This window comes from Salvelinus namaycush, chromosome 1 (assembly GCF_016432855.1).
Source record: "Salvelinus namaycush isolate Seneca chromosome 1, SaNama_1.0, whole genome shotgun sequence".
Classification (NCBI taxonomy): domain Eukaryota; kingdom Metazoa; phylum Chordata; class Actinopteri; order Salmoniformes; family Salmonidae; genus Salvelinus; species Salvelinus namaycush.
The window spans coordinates 7,973,498-7,993,510 of NC_052307.1; the positions used below are offsets into that span (position 1 = coordinate 7,973,498).

A 20,013-nucleotide genomic window follows, 5' to 3' on the forward strand; every position below is an offset into this window, starting at 1 on the left:
TTGCAGGACTAAAGAACTTAACCAAATATTAAACGCTGTCAAAAACGTTTCTTTAGCAACGTGTGCTTGCACAGTGTCGCGTGCAGGACTCCACTAGCGTCTCAAGGCGCGGCGTCGCTTTAAAAAGCGGCACGCGCCTGGGAGCCCCCCTTCTCATGCTGGTCGCGTGGCGCTTTGACCAATAAGAGCGGTTGGGGCAGGCGCGTGTTGGCGACCAATGAGAAGTCTCCGTAAACCCGAGAGAGGTTATTATGTCTGGACTGTTTATAATAATGTATCGGTTTAAAGACTGTTTAACTGGGTGGCTAGCACAAAGGGATGTCCTTCAGAACACACACATGGATAGAGCAATATGGTTAATAGTGTGGACAGCACGAGCTTCAACTCGTGGACTGATTGAGGATGTCCATGCACCTGCCCAATCCCACAGGCATGTGTGTTTCTTTGGCTCATGCCAAACATCTTCAATTCTACAGATAGAGAGTGGTTTCAAATTTGTCAATGTATGCATCATAGGCTCGGAACTAATGTTCAGATTACTGCCACAAAAGGAATCACGCACTTCATTGGTCAAATTAAAATGGATGATCATAAAGTGATAACCATCATCATCATCATTATCATCATGTACCTTTTGGCTATATAGGGCCTATACATTTTGGCCCGTTTATAAGTTACTCAACATTAAAATTAAAATAGTTCAAAGACAAAACTTTTGAATTGCTTAAAATATGTTCCATATACTGTACCTCCAATGTACAAAAATATGGCTATGCGTTAGTAAGCTATAACATTTCCAGATTTAAATTCAGAAAGTAAAAGGTTAGCCTCGTACGAACCATTCTGATCTTGCGAGTTCACGTTCTGTTTCGGTAGCTTTCGGTAGCGAAACAGGGTGATCATGGTGATCCCAAGATCAGGATTGGTCCTATGAGGTTACGAAAAGGGCGCCAACTAGGCAAAGAATATAACATCCTGCAATCTTAGGGAAAAAAATGGTTATTTTGGGTTCTTTTTGTAGAACACATTTTGATTCAGTTAAGTATGGTTCTGAAGAAATAACCCTATAAAAGGGTTCCACATATGAACTAAGTGAACACTTTTTGGCTCTATATGGAACCTTTTTCTTAAGAGTGTGGACTGGTTCTAGGGACTGAAAAAAGTTTGACCAAAGAACTTGGCTCCTGGGGTTCGTGATCATTGTCAATTCACCGCTCCTCTATTCCATGAATGTTAAGGCCATCTCGAATTTCATTTTCTTTTGTACAGGTTCAAAACCTTTTGATCCGACTTACGGAACGCCCTGTTGGTAAAAGAGCTTCACAGGGACCGGAAACATGAGCAGGGGGCTCGACAGCGCTTTTACTGTCAGAAGAGCAGTGGCAAGCTCAGAGAGGTTGTGTGTGTGTGTGTGTGTGTGTGTGTGTGTGTGTGTGTGTGTGTGTGTGTGTGTGTGTGTGTGTGTGTGTGTGTGTGTGTGTGTGTGTGTGTGGAACAGTGTGCTCGCAGCATATCATTTTAGACGGACCCACTCCCTTTACTGCCTCTGAACAGTCAAAATCATAGATTTATAAGAAAATGACATAAATCTGAACGAAATAAAGAATATGAAAAAATAGGATACAAACTACTGTTAAATAAACGAATCATAATAGACAACCAGCTAGCCTATATGCAAACCATTCACAAAGTCACTTTCTGAACTCTCAGTTAAAATGAAAATATATAAGGCTACTGAATGATAACAATAATAATAATAATAATCTAATAATAATAATAAACTTTAGAGGAGAAGAAGTCAAACAAATAAATAAATAGCAGGATTAGATTCATGTAATGTCAATGTCTTCAGATATGATTTTAGTTATTATTATTATTATTCGAAATGCTATATGTATTCTGAAGCTGAAAAATTGTACACAGGCCTATTTAAACATATATATATATTACATTGAAAGACTTTAGCCTACTGAAAGTTTAGCAATCTTAAACATGCGAGATCAACCCGCACATGCACGATAGCCGACCAAATCCCACAATTTCTGAGATAAAATGACATTCATCTTTTTATTCATGTATTCTTAAGGCGTCGAGGCTAGGAGACTGGCGCCTAGATCCGTCTCCATCCCCTACAAGCCGCCGTCCAGTGAGGCTGGAATGGCTCCCAAAGCAAACAACAGGTTGGATATTGTAGCTGTCGATTATTAAAGTGTCGCAGGCACAATGGTGACTCTATGTTCCATTCGATACGCTTGGGGGACTCTTTGGAAAATGGGCACAACATGTGTCCCGGTGGGGGCTTCCATCGTGATCGAGTCTGCGTGCTGCTCACCCCATTTCTGTCTCCGGGGAAACGAGGTGCACTGGACGGATGCAGTAATAGGCTGACGATGATAATCATCTCAGTAATATTAATAAATAATAATAATAATGTTTCTGTGGACCATTGGTATTTAACTCTGGTATTTTTAAAGCCTTCATGGAAAAGGCCAGATTCGGATGGTTGGGTGCTTTTTTTGGCACTAATGAATTCGTTTCTACAACTTTAGGCAACGTTTGATAAAGGCATTATCATACATAGGCTGTGCACGCTCTCTCTCTCTCTCTCTCTCTCTCTCTCTCTCTCTCTCTCTCTCTCTCTCTCTCTCTCTCTCTCTCGCTCTCTCTCTCTCTCTCTCTCTCTCAATCTCTCTCTCTCTCTCTCTCTCTCTCTCTCTCTCTCTCTCTCTCTCTCAATCTCTTTCTCTCTCGCTCTCGCTCGCTCGCTCGCTCTCTCTCTCTCTCTCTCTCTCTCTCTCTCTCTCTCTCTCTCTCTCTCTCTCAATTCATTTCAATTCAATGGGCTTTATTGGCATGGGAAACTTATGTTTACATTGCCAAATCAAGTGAAATAGATAATACAACATAAACAGTAAACATTACACTCACTAAAGTTCAAAAGAAATAGAGACATTTAAAATGTCAATATTATGGCTATACACTGTGTTGTAACAATGTGCAAATAGTTAAAGTACAAAAGGGAAAATAAATAAACATAAATATGGGTTGTATTTACAATGGTGTTTGTTCTTCACTGGTTGCCCTTTTCTTGTGGCAACATGTCACAAATCTTGCTGCTGTGATGACACACTGTGGTATTTCACCCAGTAGTTTATCAAAATTGGGAGTTTATCAAAATTGGATCTGTTTTGGAATTCTTTATGGGTCTGTGTAATCTGAGGGAAATATGCTTCTCTTATATGGTCATACATTTAACAGGTTAGGAAGTGCAGCTCAGTTTCCACCTCATTTTGTGGGCAGTTTTCACATACCCTGTCTTCTCATGAGAGCCAAGTCTGCCAACGGGGCCTCTCTCATTAGCAAGGCTATGCTCACTGAGTCTGTACATAGTCAAAGCTTTCCTTAAGTTTGGGTCAGTCACAGTGGTCAGGTATTCTGCCACGGTGTACTCTCTGTTTAGGGCTAAATAGCATTCTAGTTTGCACTGTTTTTTTGTTAATTCTTTCCAATGTGTCAAGTAATTATCTTTTTGTTTTCTCATGATTTGGTTGTGTCTAATTTTGTTGCTGTCCTGGGGCTCTGTTTGTGTTTGTGAACCAAGCCCCAGGACCAACTTGATTTGGGGACTCTTCTCCAGTTTCATCTCTCTGAAGGTGATGGCTCTGTTATGGAAGGTTTAGGAATCACTTCCTTTTAGGTGGATGTAGTGTTTTACGTCGTACACTGAGGATATTTTTGCAGTCTCTCTCTCTCATCAGATAGCACAACATTATCTAACAAATGCTTTACAGTGAAACAGCGCCACTTCGTGGTTAACAATTAAACTACCCACTAGTTTGAGTAATGATAGGTAGCCTATCATAAAGATACCACTGCTTGCTTCTAACGCTGACATCCCCTTGAATAGATTCTTCACCATATTGTGACGTAATCAAACAAAAGGGTATTTCACAATACCCCACAACTAAAGCTCATAGGCTATGTTTCAAGGTTCACACTATGTCAATAGTCCCAGAGTTTCATAAAAGGTGTAGAAAAATACTTCCTTTACACATAAACCAGCTAGCCTGTTTTTTTTCTTATTTTCTTTAACCTTTATTTAACTAGGCAAGTCAGTTAAGAACACATTCTTATTTACAATGATGGGCTACCAAAAGGCAAAAGGCCTCCTGCAGGGACGGGGTCTGGGATCATTAAAAAAAATAGGACAAAACACACATCACGACATGAGGGACATCACAACACAACACAAAGAGAGACCTAAGAAAACAACACAGCATGGCAGCAACACATGAGAACACAGTATGGCAGCAACACCACATGACAACAACATGGTAGCAACACAACATGGTAGCAGCACAACATGGTAGCAGCACCAAAAACATTGTACACACATTATTGGGCACAGACAACAGCACAAAGGCAACAAAACAATCACGTGAAGCAGCAACAACTGTCAGTAAGAGTGTCCATGATTGAGTCTTTGAGTCTACTGTCCTTATCACTCATTACCAAACATGACATGGAGTGACAAGGAGTGGCATGATGGCACAAACAGACTGGTACCAACATAGAAATATAATGAATTCCTTATTCACTATAAACCAGCCATAACAGGACCATGTCCTGTTCCCTTATTGAACTCCAGAAAGAGGACTTTGACTTGCGTGGTACCGATGTGCGTGGTACCGATGTGCGTGGTACCGATGTGCGTGGTACCGATGTGCGTGGTACCGATGTGCGTGGTACCGATGTGCGTGGTTACCGATGTGCGTGGTACTGATGTGCGTGGTACCGATGTGCGTGGTACCGATGTGCGTGGTACCGATGTGCGTGGTACCGATGTGCGTGGTACCGATGTGCGTGGTTACCGATGTGCGTGGTACTGATGTGCGTGGTACCGATGTGCGTGGTACCGATGTGCGTGGTACCGATGTGCGTGGTACTGATGTGCGTGGTACTGATGTGCGTGGTACCGATGTGCGTGGTACCGATGTGCGTGGTTACCGATGTGCGTGGTACTGATGTGCGTGGTACCGATGTGCGTGGTACCGATGTGCGTGGTACCGATGTGCGTGGTACCGATGTGCGTGGTACCGATGTGCGTGGTACCGATGTGCGTGGTACCGATGTGCGTGGTACCGATGTGCTCTCCTGACCCAGTAACGGCTCCAGCTGTTCCAATAGGCAAGATTCTTCTTTTGATATGACATTGAAAAAGAACTCACTGGGATGAAGATGAACATAACCTAGAACACTTCTACATTAATGTGGATGCTACCATGATTACGGATAATACTGAATCATCGGGAATAAAAATGTTATTGTAATAGTGAGAGGTTTAGGGGTATTGATATTTGTGCGTCTCACTTATCATTTCATAATCTGAAACACAACCAAAACAAACAGCAAATGCATCCAATGAAATCATTGGTACTAGGAATATGATACCAAATACTAAACTATTGACAACTTTAATACACATATTAGTGAATTTTCCCCAATACTTTTGGTCCCCTAAAATGGGGGGGGGGGGACTATGTACAACAAGTGCTGTAATGTCTAAATGGTTCACCTTATATGGATGAAAATACCCTCAAATGAAAGCTGACAGTCTGCTGGAGTACAGAGCCACAACAACAACAAAATGTGTCACTGTCCCAATACTTTTAGAGCTCACTGTATTTGTTTAAAATCTATCACTTGATGGTTTCATTTCAGAGAGCCAAATAATCCTTCTTTTTTTGTTGCAAAATGCTATATATCAGCCTCACTCTCAGAGAACTTCTAGGTTTAACACAGTCAAAGGTAACGCATAACTACATTTGTAATCAATAACTGTACAAATTATACATCAATATTTAAAATAAGGTGAACAAATAAATAATTCAATACAGTAATATCAGATATGTATGTAAATGGTTTACATTTGACATTTTAGCCATTTAGGAGATGCTTTTATCCAGATAGCTATATATATATATACTTTTTTAAATGATTAACATCTAAAATCTATGAATTAAAAGTGTAAGAACAGTAATATTTTACACACACATGAAGGTAGCCCCATAAGCAATCATTTCTGATGAAAAAACACAAATGTGAAACATTGGTGGATGTAGTGTTTTGTAAATAAAGTCTTTAAATGGAAAAGTGAAACATTATTTCCTGGCAGGCCTACACATTCACAGCAAAGACTACAAAACCCATACCACTGTAGAAAACAAGTTTATTAGACAAATTATACACAGAAAGCTTTGCCACTTGTAACAGAGGCCTCAGTTTGTTCCGTTTGAATAATATGCAACACATACAACAACATAAGCCTATATTAAATACTGTACACTATAATCAGTTGAACATGATCAAGTAATCCTGTACCTCCTATGTATGAAATAAAACATGTTACGGGCATAGCAAGTTGTGCATGCTTCTTTTTAAGATCTTGCCTCCTCTGTTATTAGCCAGCAAATCAAAATGAACTCAAAATGACAAGAGAAAGCTTTTGTGTGTTCTGGAAGTGGGGGGAAACCAAACGCGTAGGGTGACTGCTAACTCAAGGCTCATATGATATATTATTTTTATTAAACAAAAATAGCGTCAACATGTAAAATATACACATTTCATAATGTCTCTGTCATTTATACTAAATAAAACTTCTTTAAACGTTGTCTGTGTCCTATTGTCATTCGATAGCCGTACTGCAGCTTAAGAAAATAACATCTAGAAGGCTTGCATCAAACACTGCTTCTGTTCTCTATGCACAACATTTGCGGTTTAGTCTTAAGATAACAAACTGAAAGCTCATTCTAAACAACTAACATTATTAAATATTAATACAGCGTTAGTGAAACGGTTTGGTTCCTCTTTTCCCTTCACATTATTATTTTTTTGACCCCCTCCCTCCAAACCTCACCTTAATGGTCTCGTCTAAACAATTGGCACTTTAAAAACCTTAGATAAACAGTAGCCTTAACATTTAAGAAATAAAATAGAAAGATCTTTCAAAATGGCTGCCATCAGCGCTACAGTTCCAATGACTGCCATCAGCTCTACAGTTCCAATGGCTGCCATCAGCTCTACAGTTCCAATGGCTGCCATCAGCTCTACAGTTCCAATGGCTGCCATCAGCTCTACAGTTCCAATGGCTGCCATCAGCTCTACAGTTCCAATGGCTGCCATCAGCTCTACAGTTCCAATGGCTGCCATCAGCTCTACAGTTCCAATGGCTGCCATCAGCTCTACAGTTCCAATGGCTGCCATCAGCTCTACAGTTCCAATGGCTGCCATCAGCTCTACAGTTCCAATGGCAAAAAATCCTATTGAAACAGGAGACTGGCGAGGAGAAGCCAGCCTGTACTGATAAGGCTTGTGCTGAGGATGTTATCGGAAAGGGCTTCTCCTCAATCTGAGCCCAACTGTTTGCCCTTACAACAGTCAATTAGAGGACTGGAGAGTGACACGATCGCACAGAAATGTGACTTTTTTCGGACTGAGCCCTGGCAGAACTACAAATAAGGTGGAAAACAACTTGAATATGATTTATGACGCAAACCAGAGTAAGACTATAGCACTCATTTAGCGGTTTTCAGAATTGGCTGAGAACACAAGTAGACCGCTCAGAACAATGTTTTTTTTTGTTTTACTTTCTGACCAAACACATTCCACGCATTAAAATGTATTTTCAAAACAAATTCAATAAAATACATATAATAGCTTTAGCTGCTTTTAAAGTCCTTTTTCTGTTGTCTTTTATCTCAGTTATTTTCAGTCCTTTTTGTGCCTCTATGCGTCTCTCAAGAAATGTCCGTTTAGAGGTTGAGGCTCTCACCTTGAAATAGACAGCACAGTACAGGTGAGAAAGAATTTCCAAACGACATACAATCAAACACAGGTCTGTGGGCACTGGTGCAGTGAGTGCAGTGGAATTGATAGAGTCTTACATGCACCAAAATGGCAGAGCGTTTCCAGAGCTCAGATGGTGAGGTCTCAGTATGCAGGGTAGCTGAGCCAATGGCCACCCATTTTTGGGCAGATTTCAGATTTGGAGCACAGGCATTGATGAGCAACACCAAAGAACTGAATGGGATGAAGTCCCGTAAGGTGAAAGGCAAAGACAAGAATATCCACCAAATGAGCATTGGGTAATTGCCGATTTGTGGGTCTCAAGAACAGACAGACAAGTGTTTTCTGTTATTAAAAAAAACATACTCTCCTTGTTGTGTCCATAGGAGTCATATGCTTCTTCAGAAAAGCAGTCCATAAATGACATGGAACGGAAAAGAGATAACAGATCCCTGTCACACACCCCAAAATCCCCAGAAAACCACGAGAACGATGACAATAAAGAAAACATTCAAGTCCCCACCTCCTCTCACCAACAGGTTTCAGCAGGACGACCAAACCCACCCACCCACTAAACAAAAGCAAAGTCCCCCCCCACAAAAAAAAAAACAGAACTGAAAAAATTCCTATATACATAGAGCTTTGTGAGTGTATTTGTTTACATCTCTCTCACTATGTGGCCTACTCCTCCTCGCCTCATATGGACGTACCCCGATCGGGGTCGTTGCCGTAGCTGAAGTTAGGCTGGGGAGTGGGCTGGTAGGGTATGGAGGACATTGTCTTGATGGGACTGCGGAAGAAGCCACCGTTGGGGGCTCTCTGCCTGAAGGTTCCCCCAGTCCGGTGGTCCTGCACGGGACCGAAGGCGAAGCCCTGTTGGGCCTTGGTGGACAGGCTGCGGCTGAGGGTCTGGATCTGCTCGGGGATGAAGGTGGTGGTGGTGATGTGCGTGTTGCGGAAGTCGCTGATCTGTTCCAGGGCCTGCCGGGCAGCCGGCATAGAGTCCATGTCCAGGGGCGTCAGGTCAATAGAGGAGGTGGAGAACTGCTTGTGGGGGCTGTCGTCCTCTGTGCACAGGCTGTTAACCCGGCGGTGAAGGTGCTCCAGGTCGATCTCCTTATCGTCCTGCGTGGGGGGGTGGGGGGGGGGGGGGGGGTCAGAGAAAAAGAGAGAGAGGAGGCGGAGGACAGGGTCAAAGGAGAGTGAGGATAAATGTGGAGGAGGAGGAAGAGAAAGAGGATGGGGAAGAGGAGGAGGATGGGGAAGACACAGTGGAGTGAACGAACGGTGAGGTGAGAGAAGAGGGGAGAGTGCATGGCCAAATAAAAAAGAAGTGTCAAGGAGGATGGTATGGTTGTATAATGAGGATGGTATGGTTGTATAATCAGGATGGTATGGTTTTATAATGAGGATGGTATGGTTGTATAATCAGGAGGGTATGGTTGTATAATCAGGAGGGTATGGTTTTATAAGGAGGATGGTATAGTTGTAGAATGAGGATGGTATGGTTGAATAATCAGGATGGTGTGGTTGTATAATCAGGATGGTATGGTTGTATAATGAGGATGGTATGGTTGTATAATCAGGATGGTATGGTTTTATAAGGAGGATGGTATGGTTGTAGAATGAGGATGGTATGGTTGAATAATCAGGATGGTATGGTTGTATAATCAGGATGGTATGGTTGTATAATCAGGATGGTAAGGTTGAATAATGACGATGGTATGGTTGTATAAGGAGGATGGTATGGTTGTATAATCAGAACGGTATGGTTGTATAATCAGGATGGTAGGATTGTATAATGAGGATGGTATGGTTGTATAATGAGGATGGTATGGTTGAATAATGAGGATGGTATGGTTTTATAATGAGGTTGGTATTTTTGTATATGAGGATGGTATGATTGTATAATGAGGATGGTATGGTTGTATAATGAGGATGGTATGGTTGTATCTGATTAATAGTTCAAGTGCAAGGTAGCTACATTTATTCAATGATCTGTTTTGTGAATCGAGTTATTTTTTTTAGAGGGGAAAGGGTTTACCCATTTCCCCCAGATATTTATATTGAACAAAAAATGTATTTGTCAAAAGATTGTTGATACAGACATATAAATAGCACTACTACATCCAAATAAAATGATTGGTCAACATCTTTGTGATGGTCACACTTAGAGATGGGTGGCTCAGCTTGTGCTGAGAGGAAAGTGGCTCAGCTTGTGAGATGATTGTGTCCATTGTGGGGGTACAGGGATTGGGGTACTGTGGGTTGGAGGTGGGGAACACACACCCTTCCTCTATTTTGAGAGAGGGCATCCCTGGTGAGGGGTACAGACAGAGTCAAAGAGAGCTACTGACCATGCGGCGTGGAGGAGGGTCTTGCCCCAGCTGCGATTCAGGGGGCAGAAGGGACCACAGTTACCCTCTTCGTCTTAGAGGGGGAGGGGGCAGGAGAAGGTGCTGTTTGTGGGGACCTAGTCACACCACAAACCCGGGAGCAGGGGGGGGGGGGGGGTAGGGGGGGGTGGAGGAAGGAGGGAGGGTTTGAACGTATATAAGGAGCGAGGGAGGAGATGGTGAGAGAGAACAGTCATTGTTGACTGCGAGAGTCAGGTTACCTTACGGGTAACTTCCGTACGGCGAGAGAAACAGCCTGCTTTTGGATCAACAGAAGAGGGTTCTGTGCTAAATATAAAACAGGGTTAATACATGTAAGTAGTCTAAGAGATGAACCTCTGTTTCAATCAGACCAATGTGAAGGGCTCATTTAGGGGAGAATTCGTTCATGTTTGAGTGGCTACACCTTCAGTCATTTGAATTGGACTGTACAGATCCATACCGTGGTCTTCAGCCAAACTGTTAACCTGTTACACGCCCTCTAGTGGAGGGAAGGCATCATAGCTCGATACATGACTGCACACTAAACCAGATTCTGCCCTGGTCAGAAAGAGTATGGTAAAAGCCCTCTAGTGAAGGGAAGGCATCGTAATTCATTTATCGACAGTGCCCGTGACTAGAAAATGTCATCAATGCCAAAGTTTTGTTGTTATCATAAAGCAATAAATATGACAATCTGAGTTGTTTTCGACAACTGAATGTTTCGGGATTCCCCTAACAAGACTCTCCGTATGGGTTTGTACTTAAAGGCCCTGTCATGGGTATAACCTGGAGGTGGCAGGAGGGGCAGTGAATGTGGTCATTCTCATTTTGGGGGTGAGTTGGGAGGGGTCATTATTGGGTTCGAACGTGTGTTGGATGATCAAGGCACGTGGAATGTCACAGCATGCGGGTGACTGGGCGTAATGGGTAGAGGGGGCGTTCCTTAGAGTGGTGAGGGGGATGTCGTTGGGGGTGTCATGTTGGTGGGGGCATGGTTCAGGTTGCCTGGCGGAAGTGCCATCGGCCTGTGTGTGTGTGTGTGTGTGTTTGTGCGTAGGTCAGAGAGAGAGGGACAGACAAGACAGACAGACGGACAGACATACAGAGGATGAGAGCGGGCAGATGGGAGGGTGAAGGGGGGATTGTTTTGGAGGCCAGGATGAGTAGAAGAAACAGCACAGTCAGCACACACACACACACTCAGTGGGGTTTTGTATGTTCGAGGAGGAGCCTTCGAAGATATACCTGGAAGGGTGAGATGTAAAAATGGCATTTTGTATTGCTCTCCCTCGCCCGCTTTACCCTCAACACAGTGTACTTATCTACAAAACAAAACAACAAGGGAATGAAAGCTTTCAGCCATCAGGGACAGTAAATCAAACATGATCAAACATCTTGTGCTCAGCATCGTCAACAAAGTGGCTGTCCATTGTGTGTAGTGTCCCCCTATAGCCACACTCCCGTAAAAGCCAGACATAGCCACCACCCACCACCCAAATGTCCCCAAGTGATATCAACATCTGTGGTACATTAATACTGTTGTGTCTATGAGCAAGGGACCTATCCCAACATTGACGTGAAAAATCGTACAGTGCATTCGGAAAGTATTCAGACCCCTTGATTTTTGCCACATTTTGTTACGTTACAGCTTTTTTCTAAAATGTATGAATTTTTCTTCATCAATCTACACACAATACCCAATAATGGCAAAGCAAAAACAAATTGCAAATTTGTGCAAATGTATACAATAAGAAATATCACTTTACATAAGTATTCAGAGTCTTTAATCAGTACTTTGTTGAAGCACCTTTGGCAGCAATTAAAGCTTTGAGTCTTCTTGGGTATGACGCTACAAGCTTGGCACACCTGTATTTGGGGAGTTTCTCCCATTAGTCTCTGCAGATCCTCTCAAGCTCTGTCAGTTGGATGGGGAGCATCGCAGCACAGCTATTTTCAGGTCTCTCCAGAGATGTTCGATTGGGTTCAAGTCTGGGCTCTGGCTGGGCCACTCAAGGACATTCAAAGACTTGTCCCGAAGCCACTCCTGCGTTTTCTTGGCTGTGTGATTAGGGTCGTTGTCCTGTTGGAAGGTGAACCTTTGCCCCAGTCTGAGGTCCTGAGTGCTCTGGAGCAGGTTTCATTAAGGATCTCTCTGTACTTTGCTCCATTCATCTTTCCCTCAATCCTGACTAGTGTCCCAGTCCCTGCAGCTGAAAAACATCCCCACAGCATGATGCTGCCACCACCTTGCTTCACTGTAGGGATGGTGCCAGGTTTCCTCCAGACATGACGCTTGGCATTCAGGCCAAATAATTAGATCTTGGTTTCATTAGACCAGAGAATCTTGTTTCTCATGGTCTGAGAGGCTTTAGGTGCCGTTTGACAAATTCTAAGCAGGCTGTCATGTGCCTTTTACTGAGGAGTGGCTTCCATCTGGCCGCTCTTCCATAAAAGCCTGATTGCTGGAGTGCTGCAGAGATGGCTGTCCTTCTGGTTCTCCCATCTCCACAGAGGAACTCTGGAGCTCTTTCAGAGTGACCATCGGGTTCCTGGTCACCTCCCTGACCAAGGCCCTGCTCAGTTTGGCCGGGCGGCCAGCTCTAGGAAGAGTCTAGGTGGTTCCAAACTTCTTCCATTTAAGAATGACGCAGGCCACTGTGTTCTTGGAGACCTTCAATGCTGCAGAAAGTTTTTGGTAACCTTCCCCAGATCTGTGCCTCGACACAATCCTTTCTCAGAGCTCTATGGACAATTCCTTCAACCTCATAGCTTGGTTTTTGCTCTGACATGCACTGTCAACTGTGGGACCTTATATAGACAGGTGTGTGCCTTTCCAAATCATGTCCAATCAATTGAATTTACCACAGGTGGACTCCAATCCAGTTGTAGAAACATCTCTAAGACGATCAATGGAAACAGGATATACCTGAGCTCAATTTCTAGTGTCATAGCAAAGGGTCTGAATACTTATTTTGAAAATAAAAACTATAATACCCCATAATGACAAAACGAAAACAGGTTTTTAGACATTTTGAAAATAAAAACTATAATATCTTATTTACATGTCTAAAAACCTGTTTTCGTTTTGTCATTATGGGGTATTGTGTGTATATTGATGAGGAGAATTTTTATTCAATTTAAATTGAATCAGTTTTAGAATAAGGCTGTAATGTTACAAAATGTGGAAAAAGTCAAGGGGTCTGAATACTTTCCTAATGCACTGTATCTGCTGGATATGTCCAAATGCATCTGTAAATCTGATTGATTTGGAAATTAATCATGCAACATTGAAGCATTGAAAGGCTTTCATTTAAGAGACCCCCCCAATACCCAAATCCTATTTCTGCTTGGGTAGACTTCAGTTAATCCTCATTGGAGTGAGACTGAAATCCGTGACCAGTAGTAGAGGACTAACTCTACTGAACTCTACTGAACTCTATTCATCACATGGAGAGCTCATCACAGTGTTAATCATTACAAAGCACAACACATCACACAACACATCAAACAACACAACACACAACACAACACAGATATGCAACACAGAAACACTGACAGTGATCACATAGAAGCAGAGGCCTCGACAGGGACAGACCTCTAGAATATTGGGATGTGCAGTATGTACCAGGAGGAGGACAGAGGCACAAACACAACTCGTCCCCAGGCAGCTAACGTGGCTTTGGGTTGGAGCTCAGTGGGAGCTGTGTGGACCGTGTGTGTGAAAGAGGACAGGTGAAAATGAAACATGTAGGATGGTGTGTGTGTGTGTATGTTTTGTTCCCATAGAGCGTAATAATACATTATTATGATTATCATTATTATTGGATTATTAAGTGACTAATTTCTCTGATTGTGAAACATAAAGGAAAAGATGAATTGGAAATCATTGAGGCATTATGCATATTCGGCAACAAAGGGGACAAAGTTCATTTGAATTACATTGGATATATCTTGAGAGAGGGTTGGAGTATTTTCCCTCGAAGACGAACACTAGCTTAATTGCCACAAACCGAACATGATTGATATCATAATACTACATAATACTTTTTTTTGTCTGTATGAGAGAGCAAGGGAGCATGTATACTATGTCCACATCCAAAATGGCGCCCTATTCCTTACATAGTGCACTACTTTTGACCAGAGCACTATGGGTTCAAGTCCTGGTCAAAAGTAGTGCACTATACATGAAATAGGGTGCCATTTAGGACGCAAACTATATTAAGGAGGCGAGGGAACAACCAATCCTAATAAGGAAAAGGTAGTAGTCCCTACAGACACACTGGGTCACTTTGACACACTGCACTGGGCCCAGCAGGATGTGACCTCACCACCAACACCCCGCCGACTGTAACCACGGTCCGTAACCAAGGTCACCAGCATCAACATGGGCCACATGGGCCACAGGCAGGGTGGTCACTACTACGTTGACCAGGGCAGCATTAGGCCACTGCTAGAACCCTTGGATTCCATAGATGGTATATTGCAAGACGTTTAATGCAGCACTCAATATCCAGTTCTATGTGAATTATATGCCAAATCAGTTCTATGTGAATTATATGCCAAATCAGTTCTATGTGAATTATATGCCAAATCAGTTCAATATTCAAAAGAGGCTGAGGGCTCGCAACAGATCACAACAAACTTCCAGCTTTAAACTCAATTGATTCTTTAAAATCAAAGGCATGCAAATATATACATATTTTTTTTACAGTGTCAATTCTGATAGGACTATTTGAGTGCTAAATGAAGTGATTGGATAATCACATTGAATTCTCAATGCTCTCCATTGCAAAGACCTTGAACCCCAGTCACAGACACACCGGTCAATCAGGGTCGCTGTATTGAAAGTTAATAAAGATGGCAGGGTGCACGCTGGGCTTCTTTGTCCAGGACCACTGGCAGATAGGCTCACTGGTCAATCTGACACATTAAAGCTGCTGTGAGTACATGGGGTCGTAAGTAGAGGGTAGAGGGCTGGGGTGGGTGCTATGATGGGGAACAGAGCTGAGACAACACAGGCCTCGCTGCCCTGATCAAAAGCCTTCATTATTGTCAAGCTGAAGAGATGAAACGGGCATTCTGTTGAGCACGCGGCTTCCTGGGGCATGGCTCTGATGTCGGGACCCAGTCAGAACACAACACACAGACACCAGCTGAGAGGGGGAGGGAAGGAGTGTGGAGGGGGGAGGAGAGAAAACTAGAGTGGAGAGGAGAGGAGAAGGGAGGAGAGGAGAAGGGAGGAGAGAGGAGAGGAGAAGGGAGAGGAGAGGAGGTGGAAGGGGTGGTGTATGGTTGGTTGTGGCTTGATAGGGGGGTTGAGAGGGATCTCTGCATGACTAACCCACAACTAATACCTTTTCATACTTGTCAGATTGCTTTAATCAGATAACATTAACTAACCTATTAGGGTCAATTCTGACCAGTAGCCCACTGCTACAACGTAATGGATTTCATAAATTACTCTCAACATGGGAAATTAAAAATATATATTTCAGTGGAGTAAAACTATTATATTAGTGGTAAACTGACCACCACTCTCAGAATGACTTTCCTTTATTAGGCTTTCACAGCGGACACGGCCCTTAATATTCATCGGGTGATTGGTTGAGGCTTCTTGGGTGCGTAACGTCATTCCGAGTCCTTGCCAATACACACAACATGGCGGACAGTTTCGCTCACCTCGGATCTGAAACCAGTAGTAACAAGTCAACTTCAATGACTTTTAACTTAAAATGAAAAGACAAATCTAACATACCTCAGTAACATAGTCACAGAGGAGGGCTTGCTAGCATGCTGCAGCGTTTAAGTCATCTCATTTTCTTGTCAAACAACTCAACTTAGCTAGCGAATTGCTAATTGACAACGCTAGTTAACGCGTAAACTAGACTGCTTCTAGACTCAGGAGCTCATAGGGAGCCGGGAACCGACGGACACAGGGAAATGACATGTGGTATGTAAAGCTTATGTATACAGTATGTCCTTCGAAGCTGTGTGAATATAAAGTCACTTCAACCTTAGATGACTTCACCAGACCAGTTGGTGGCACTATAGATGTCATTGGCACCAGTGGCCCCATAGGATACTAGAGCAATAACTATTGACCAAGTGGACTGTGTCTCCTGCAAATGAATGTTAGATTTAAATTATGCAGACGAACAATGTGAAATATTGTGATTAGTATATCTGTATAATCACATATTGTTGCCCTATTATGTGGTCTGAACGTAGTGAAAAGTGGTTTTCTGCCGCTTTCACAATCAGCGTATTACAGCTGTGAGAGTGTATTGAAGTATTTTGGAATGCTAATGTGGAGGGCACCAAGTGAGATTTAAATCAACATGGTAATGCTTTCACTGATCGCACATAAAGAAAGATAGTTCCTACATTATAGAGGGCTTGCTTCGTTATCCAACTGATCTGGTGTCCTTTCTGTCAATCTGTGAACCCTGTTCATTGCCACTCGCAGCTATATTTACAAAATGCATTTGCTATAACATTATCCTAATTCAGTGCCACTCCATGGCATGATTTCATTTGTGATTGTAACTAATACATGACTAATTAACACTAAACTGGGCATTGATAATATTTATTTTCCATAATTGCATTACACTTAGCTCGTTAGTACATTTCATATCCGCTTTGCTGTGTAGGATTTCACAGGCATCCAAACGCTGGGCCAATAATTTCCAGAACCACTTTGCTCGGGTCTAGAAGTGATTAAAACACCTTGGCTATGCCTACCTGTTCATTAGGGGCACAAGTGGAATAAGATATATATATAGATATATATATATGTATATATATATATGAGAGAGAGAGAGAGAGAGAGAGAGAGAGAGAGAGAGAGAGAGAGAGAGAGAGAGAGAGAGAGAGAGAGAGAGAGAGAGATGCTATGAATCGCTGTACCTTGTGTGAGCAGTCAAATGTTCAAGGACATCTGAATTGAATAGAGGCCATTAACATTGGGTAAAGTACTGTTTTAAGCTGATAGGCCATCGTATCTGACTCTATGGTGTAGCTTACACTTCAGATGTTTTCTGAGAGTCTGAATTGATTTCTCTGTCCAGAATCGGACTGGCCAAAAGGCAGTTCGGGCCAATGTCATATGGGCTGGTCCGTCTTTAGCCAAGTGGATCTGTCGAAATCGGGATTTCTGAGCAGAATGACCATTATTTGAGGGCCTTGAGGGAAAAAAATGTGCCTGTTTGTTAGCCTTGACCCATTCTAGTCCTTCTGTTTCAGTATAGCTTGTGTGAGGTCCCTTTCCTTGTATTCATTTTACAAATACACTTGAAACCGGTGACACTTCACCCAAACCCACTCACATCATATACTACCGTTTGTTTGCATCCCAAATGACACCCTATTCCCTATATAGTGCACTACTTTTGAACAGTGACCTATGGGACACCCTATGTGCCCTGGTCAAAAGTAGTACACTATATAGGGAATAGGGTGTCATTTGGGACGCACAATAGGACGTGTCCTATGTCATGTGCAGTCCCAGCAACAGATGTCAGTTAAATTGAAGAGGTTTGTTCTCACACCTTACGTAGTTCCAGTGGCAAAGAGGGGAAAAACACTGGAGTGTGCCAGAGTTTCACTTTGTATGAAATTTTAATCAAACACCAAATGAGACATTTGTTTATTAGCCGTCCATTCAGCCGGCCGTGGATAGCTTGAACACCACAGCAAGGGACAGACCACTTGACTGACAGTTTAAAAAGCTCTCCTGACTACGTACAAACATCTGTGACATCATGACGCTGACACCATGTACAGTAGACATGACATACAGCCACAGCCGTAAAACAGAGTGTTCAAGTCAAGTGTTACCCAGACCTCCAGACCCAGCCCACACATCACAACCACCCGGCCTCCCCCAGCTCCTCACCTCCTTGGAGGGGACTCGTGAGCCCTTCCTCCTAGTCCACCAGGTCTCCACCATGGCGATGACACAGGAGAGCACCACTCCGGCCGCTAGCACGCAGAACACGCCGGCGAAGCTGTGGATGTCCAGGGCGCTGCTGCGGTGTTTGGTGTGCACCGCTGAGTACAGGTCACACGGGCTGTCCCGGGGCCACCACTTCAGTTTCAGGATGTCCATGTCCCCGTTCTGCTGCAGCTCCAGGATCCTGAAATACACACACACACGGACACGGACACACACACGCACGCGCACACGCACACACACACACTAATTGAGGACAGATCTTTGGTATTGTCTGTAGGTGTATACAGGAACAGGAAATCACATTCAGATTGGACCGCATCACATTTTCTTCAGGTTGTAGTAAGTAGCTTAGAGCCATATACAGCCGCTAGTGAAAGTCTACACACCCCTTTCGCTGTGTTAAATCTCAAAAGGAAATAAATTACTGATCTACACAACCTACTCAACATTTTCAAAGTGAAAGACAAATTATAGAAAATGTTCCAAGTTAATAAACATGAATAAAAAAGATTTAAAAAGATGATGTCTCGATTGCATATATCTTTACACCCCAGAGTTCCTTCTTGGTGGAAGCACATTTGGCAGCCATTACATCTGTGAGTCATTTTGAAGAAGCTTCTACCAACTCTTAGAGCAACATATATCCAATGTTTTTGTCAAAATTGCCATTTGTTTTTGTCATTGATGGACTTTTCACGAGGCACTGTATATATACGGCTAAACTAAACTATGGTTGTTTTTATTCAAAGGAATCCACTGAGCATGATTCGTGTCGTTCACATTCCATGATGATCTGACGGTTGAATCTTAATTACGTTTCCTTGATTCCTTGCATCCTTCTCTAAACGCATTAGAAGAGATCAGAGGAGGGGAAAAAAACAGGAGGAGAGGATATGAGGAATAAAAAAAATACAATTGAGATCCAACCCTGATTCTCTGCAGTTGTGTGGATGGTCCTCCAACACTAGAGGGCGATATTGGCCAGATAACGGTGCCACAGAGTGACAGCTGTATTAGCCTGTCAAAGTAATTCTAAGAAATATGAACATGTTTTGTAGCAGAGTGTAAGTACTTTGCTGTAATTATATTATGCTGTCCAGATAAAGGAAATTATTTATCACATCCACTAAAAAACAGTAAAAGTTAACTGGTGGCCTCTTACATCACGTGTTAAACTCATCTTTCACGGGTTTTTACTCCTCCCTTGTACCTGATTGATGAATTAAGGTCACTAATTAGTAAGGAAATCCCCTCACCTGGTTGTCTAGGGCTTAATTGAAAGGAAAAAAACAAAAACATGCAGACTCTCGGTTCTCTGTGGAATGAGTTTGACAACCCTGATTTATGGTGTTTTATTTCAGAGGTTTGATTTGCGGTATTGCAGGAAACAAAATTAACTGCAAACACACATGCACACACACGTACCCACACAAGTGACTTGAATGACAATGCTTATCTTTGACTGTGCCCCTACTAAGTACAGCATGTCAAAATGCTCCCTATCTATCTAAAATGCAAATGTATTGAAACAGTAGTTTACATAATTGGCAAATGAATAATGTCACAGAGGAGCACGTTTTATTTCAATAACATAAACACTACCGTTCAAAAGTTTGGGGTCACTTAGAAATGTCCTTGTTTTTGAAAGAAAAGCACATTTTTTGTCAATTAAAATAACAGGGGCGGCAGGTAGCCTAGTGGTTAGAGCATTGGACTTGTAACCCGAAAGTTTGCAAGATCGAATCCCTGAGCTGACAAGGTAAAAATCTGTCGTTCCACCCCTGAACACGGCAGTTAAACCCACTGTTCCTAGGCCATCATTGAAAATAAGAA

The 20,013-nt window shown here is 42.7% G+C and overlaps 1 protein-coding gene across 1 annotated transcript in view; it reads right to left on the reverse strand.

Annotated features, from left to right (window-relative positions):
• Nucleotides 1-8,541: 8,541 nt before the first annotated feature.
• The window catches only part of LOC120050303 (glutamate receptor ionotropic, delta-2), a 513,655-nt gene continuing 502,183 nt past the window's right edge, over nucleotides 8,542-20,013 (reverse strand). Inside the window, exons 8-9 of the mRNA XM_038996885.1 lie at nucleotides 18,121-18,361; nucleotides 8,542-8,970 (exon numbers count right to left, since the gene is read on the reverse strand). Coding sequence (XP_038852813.1) covers nucleotides 8,542-8,970; nucleotides 18,121-18,361 — 670 coding nt within the window. The remainder of the gene's footprint in view (nucleotides 8,971-18,120; nucleotides 18,362-20,013) is intronic.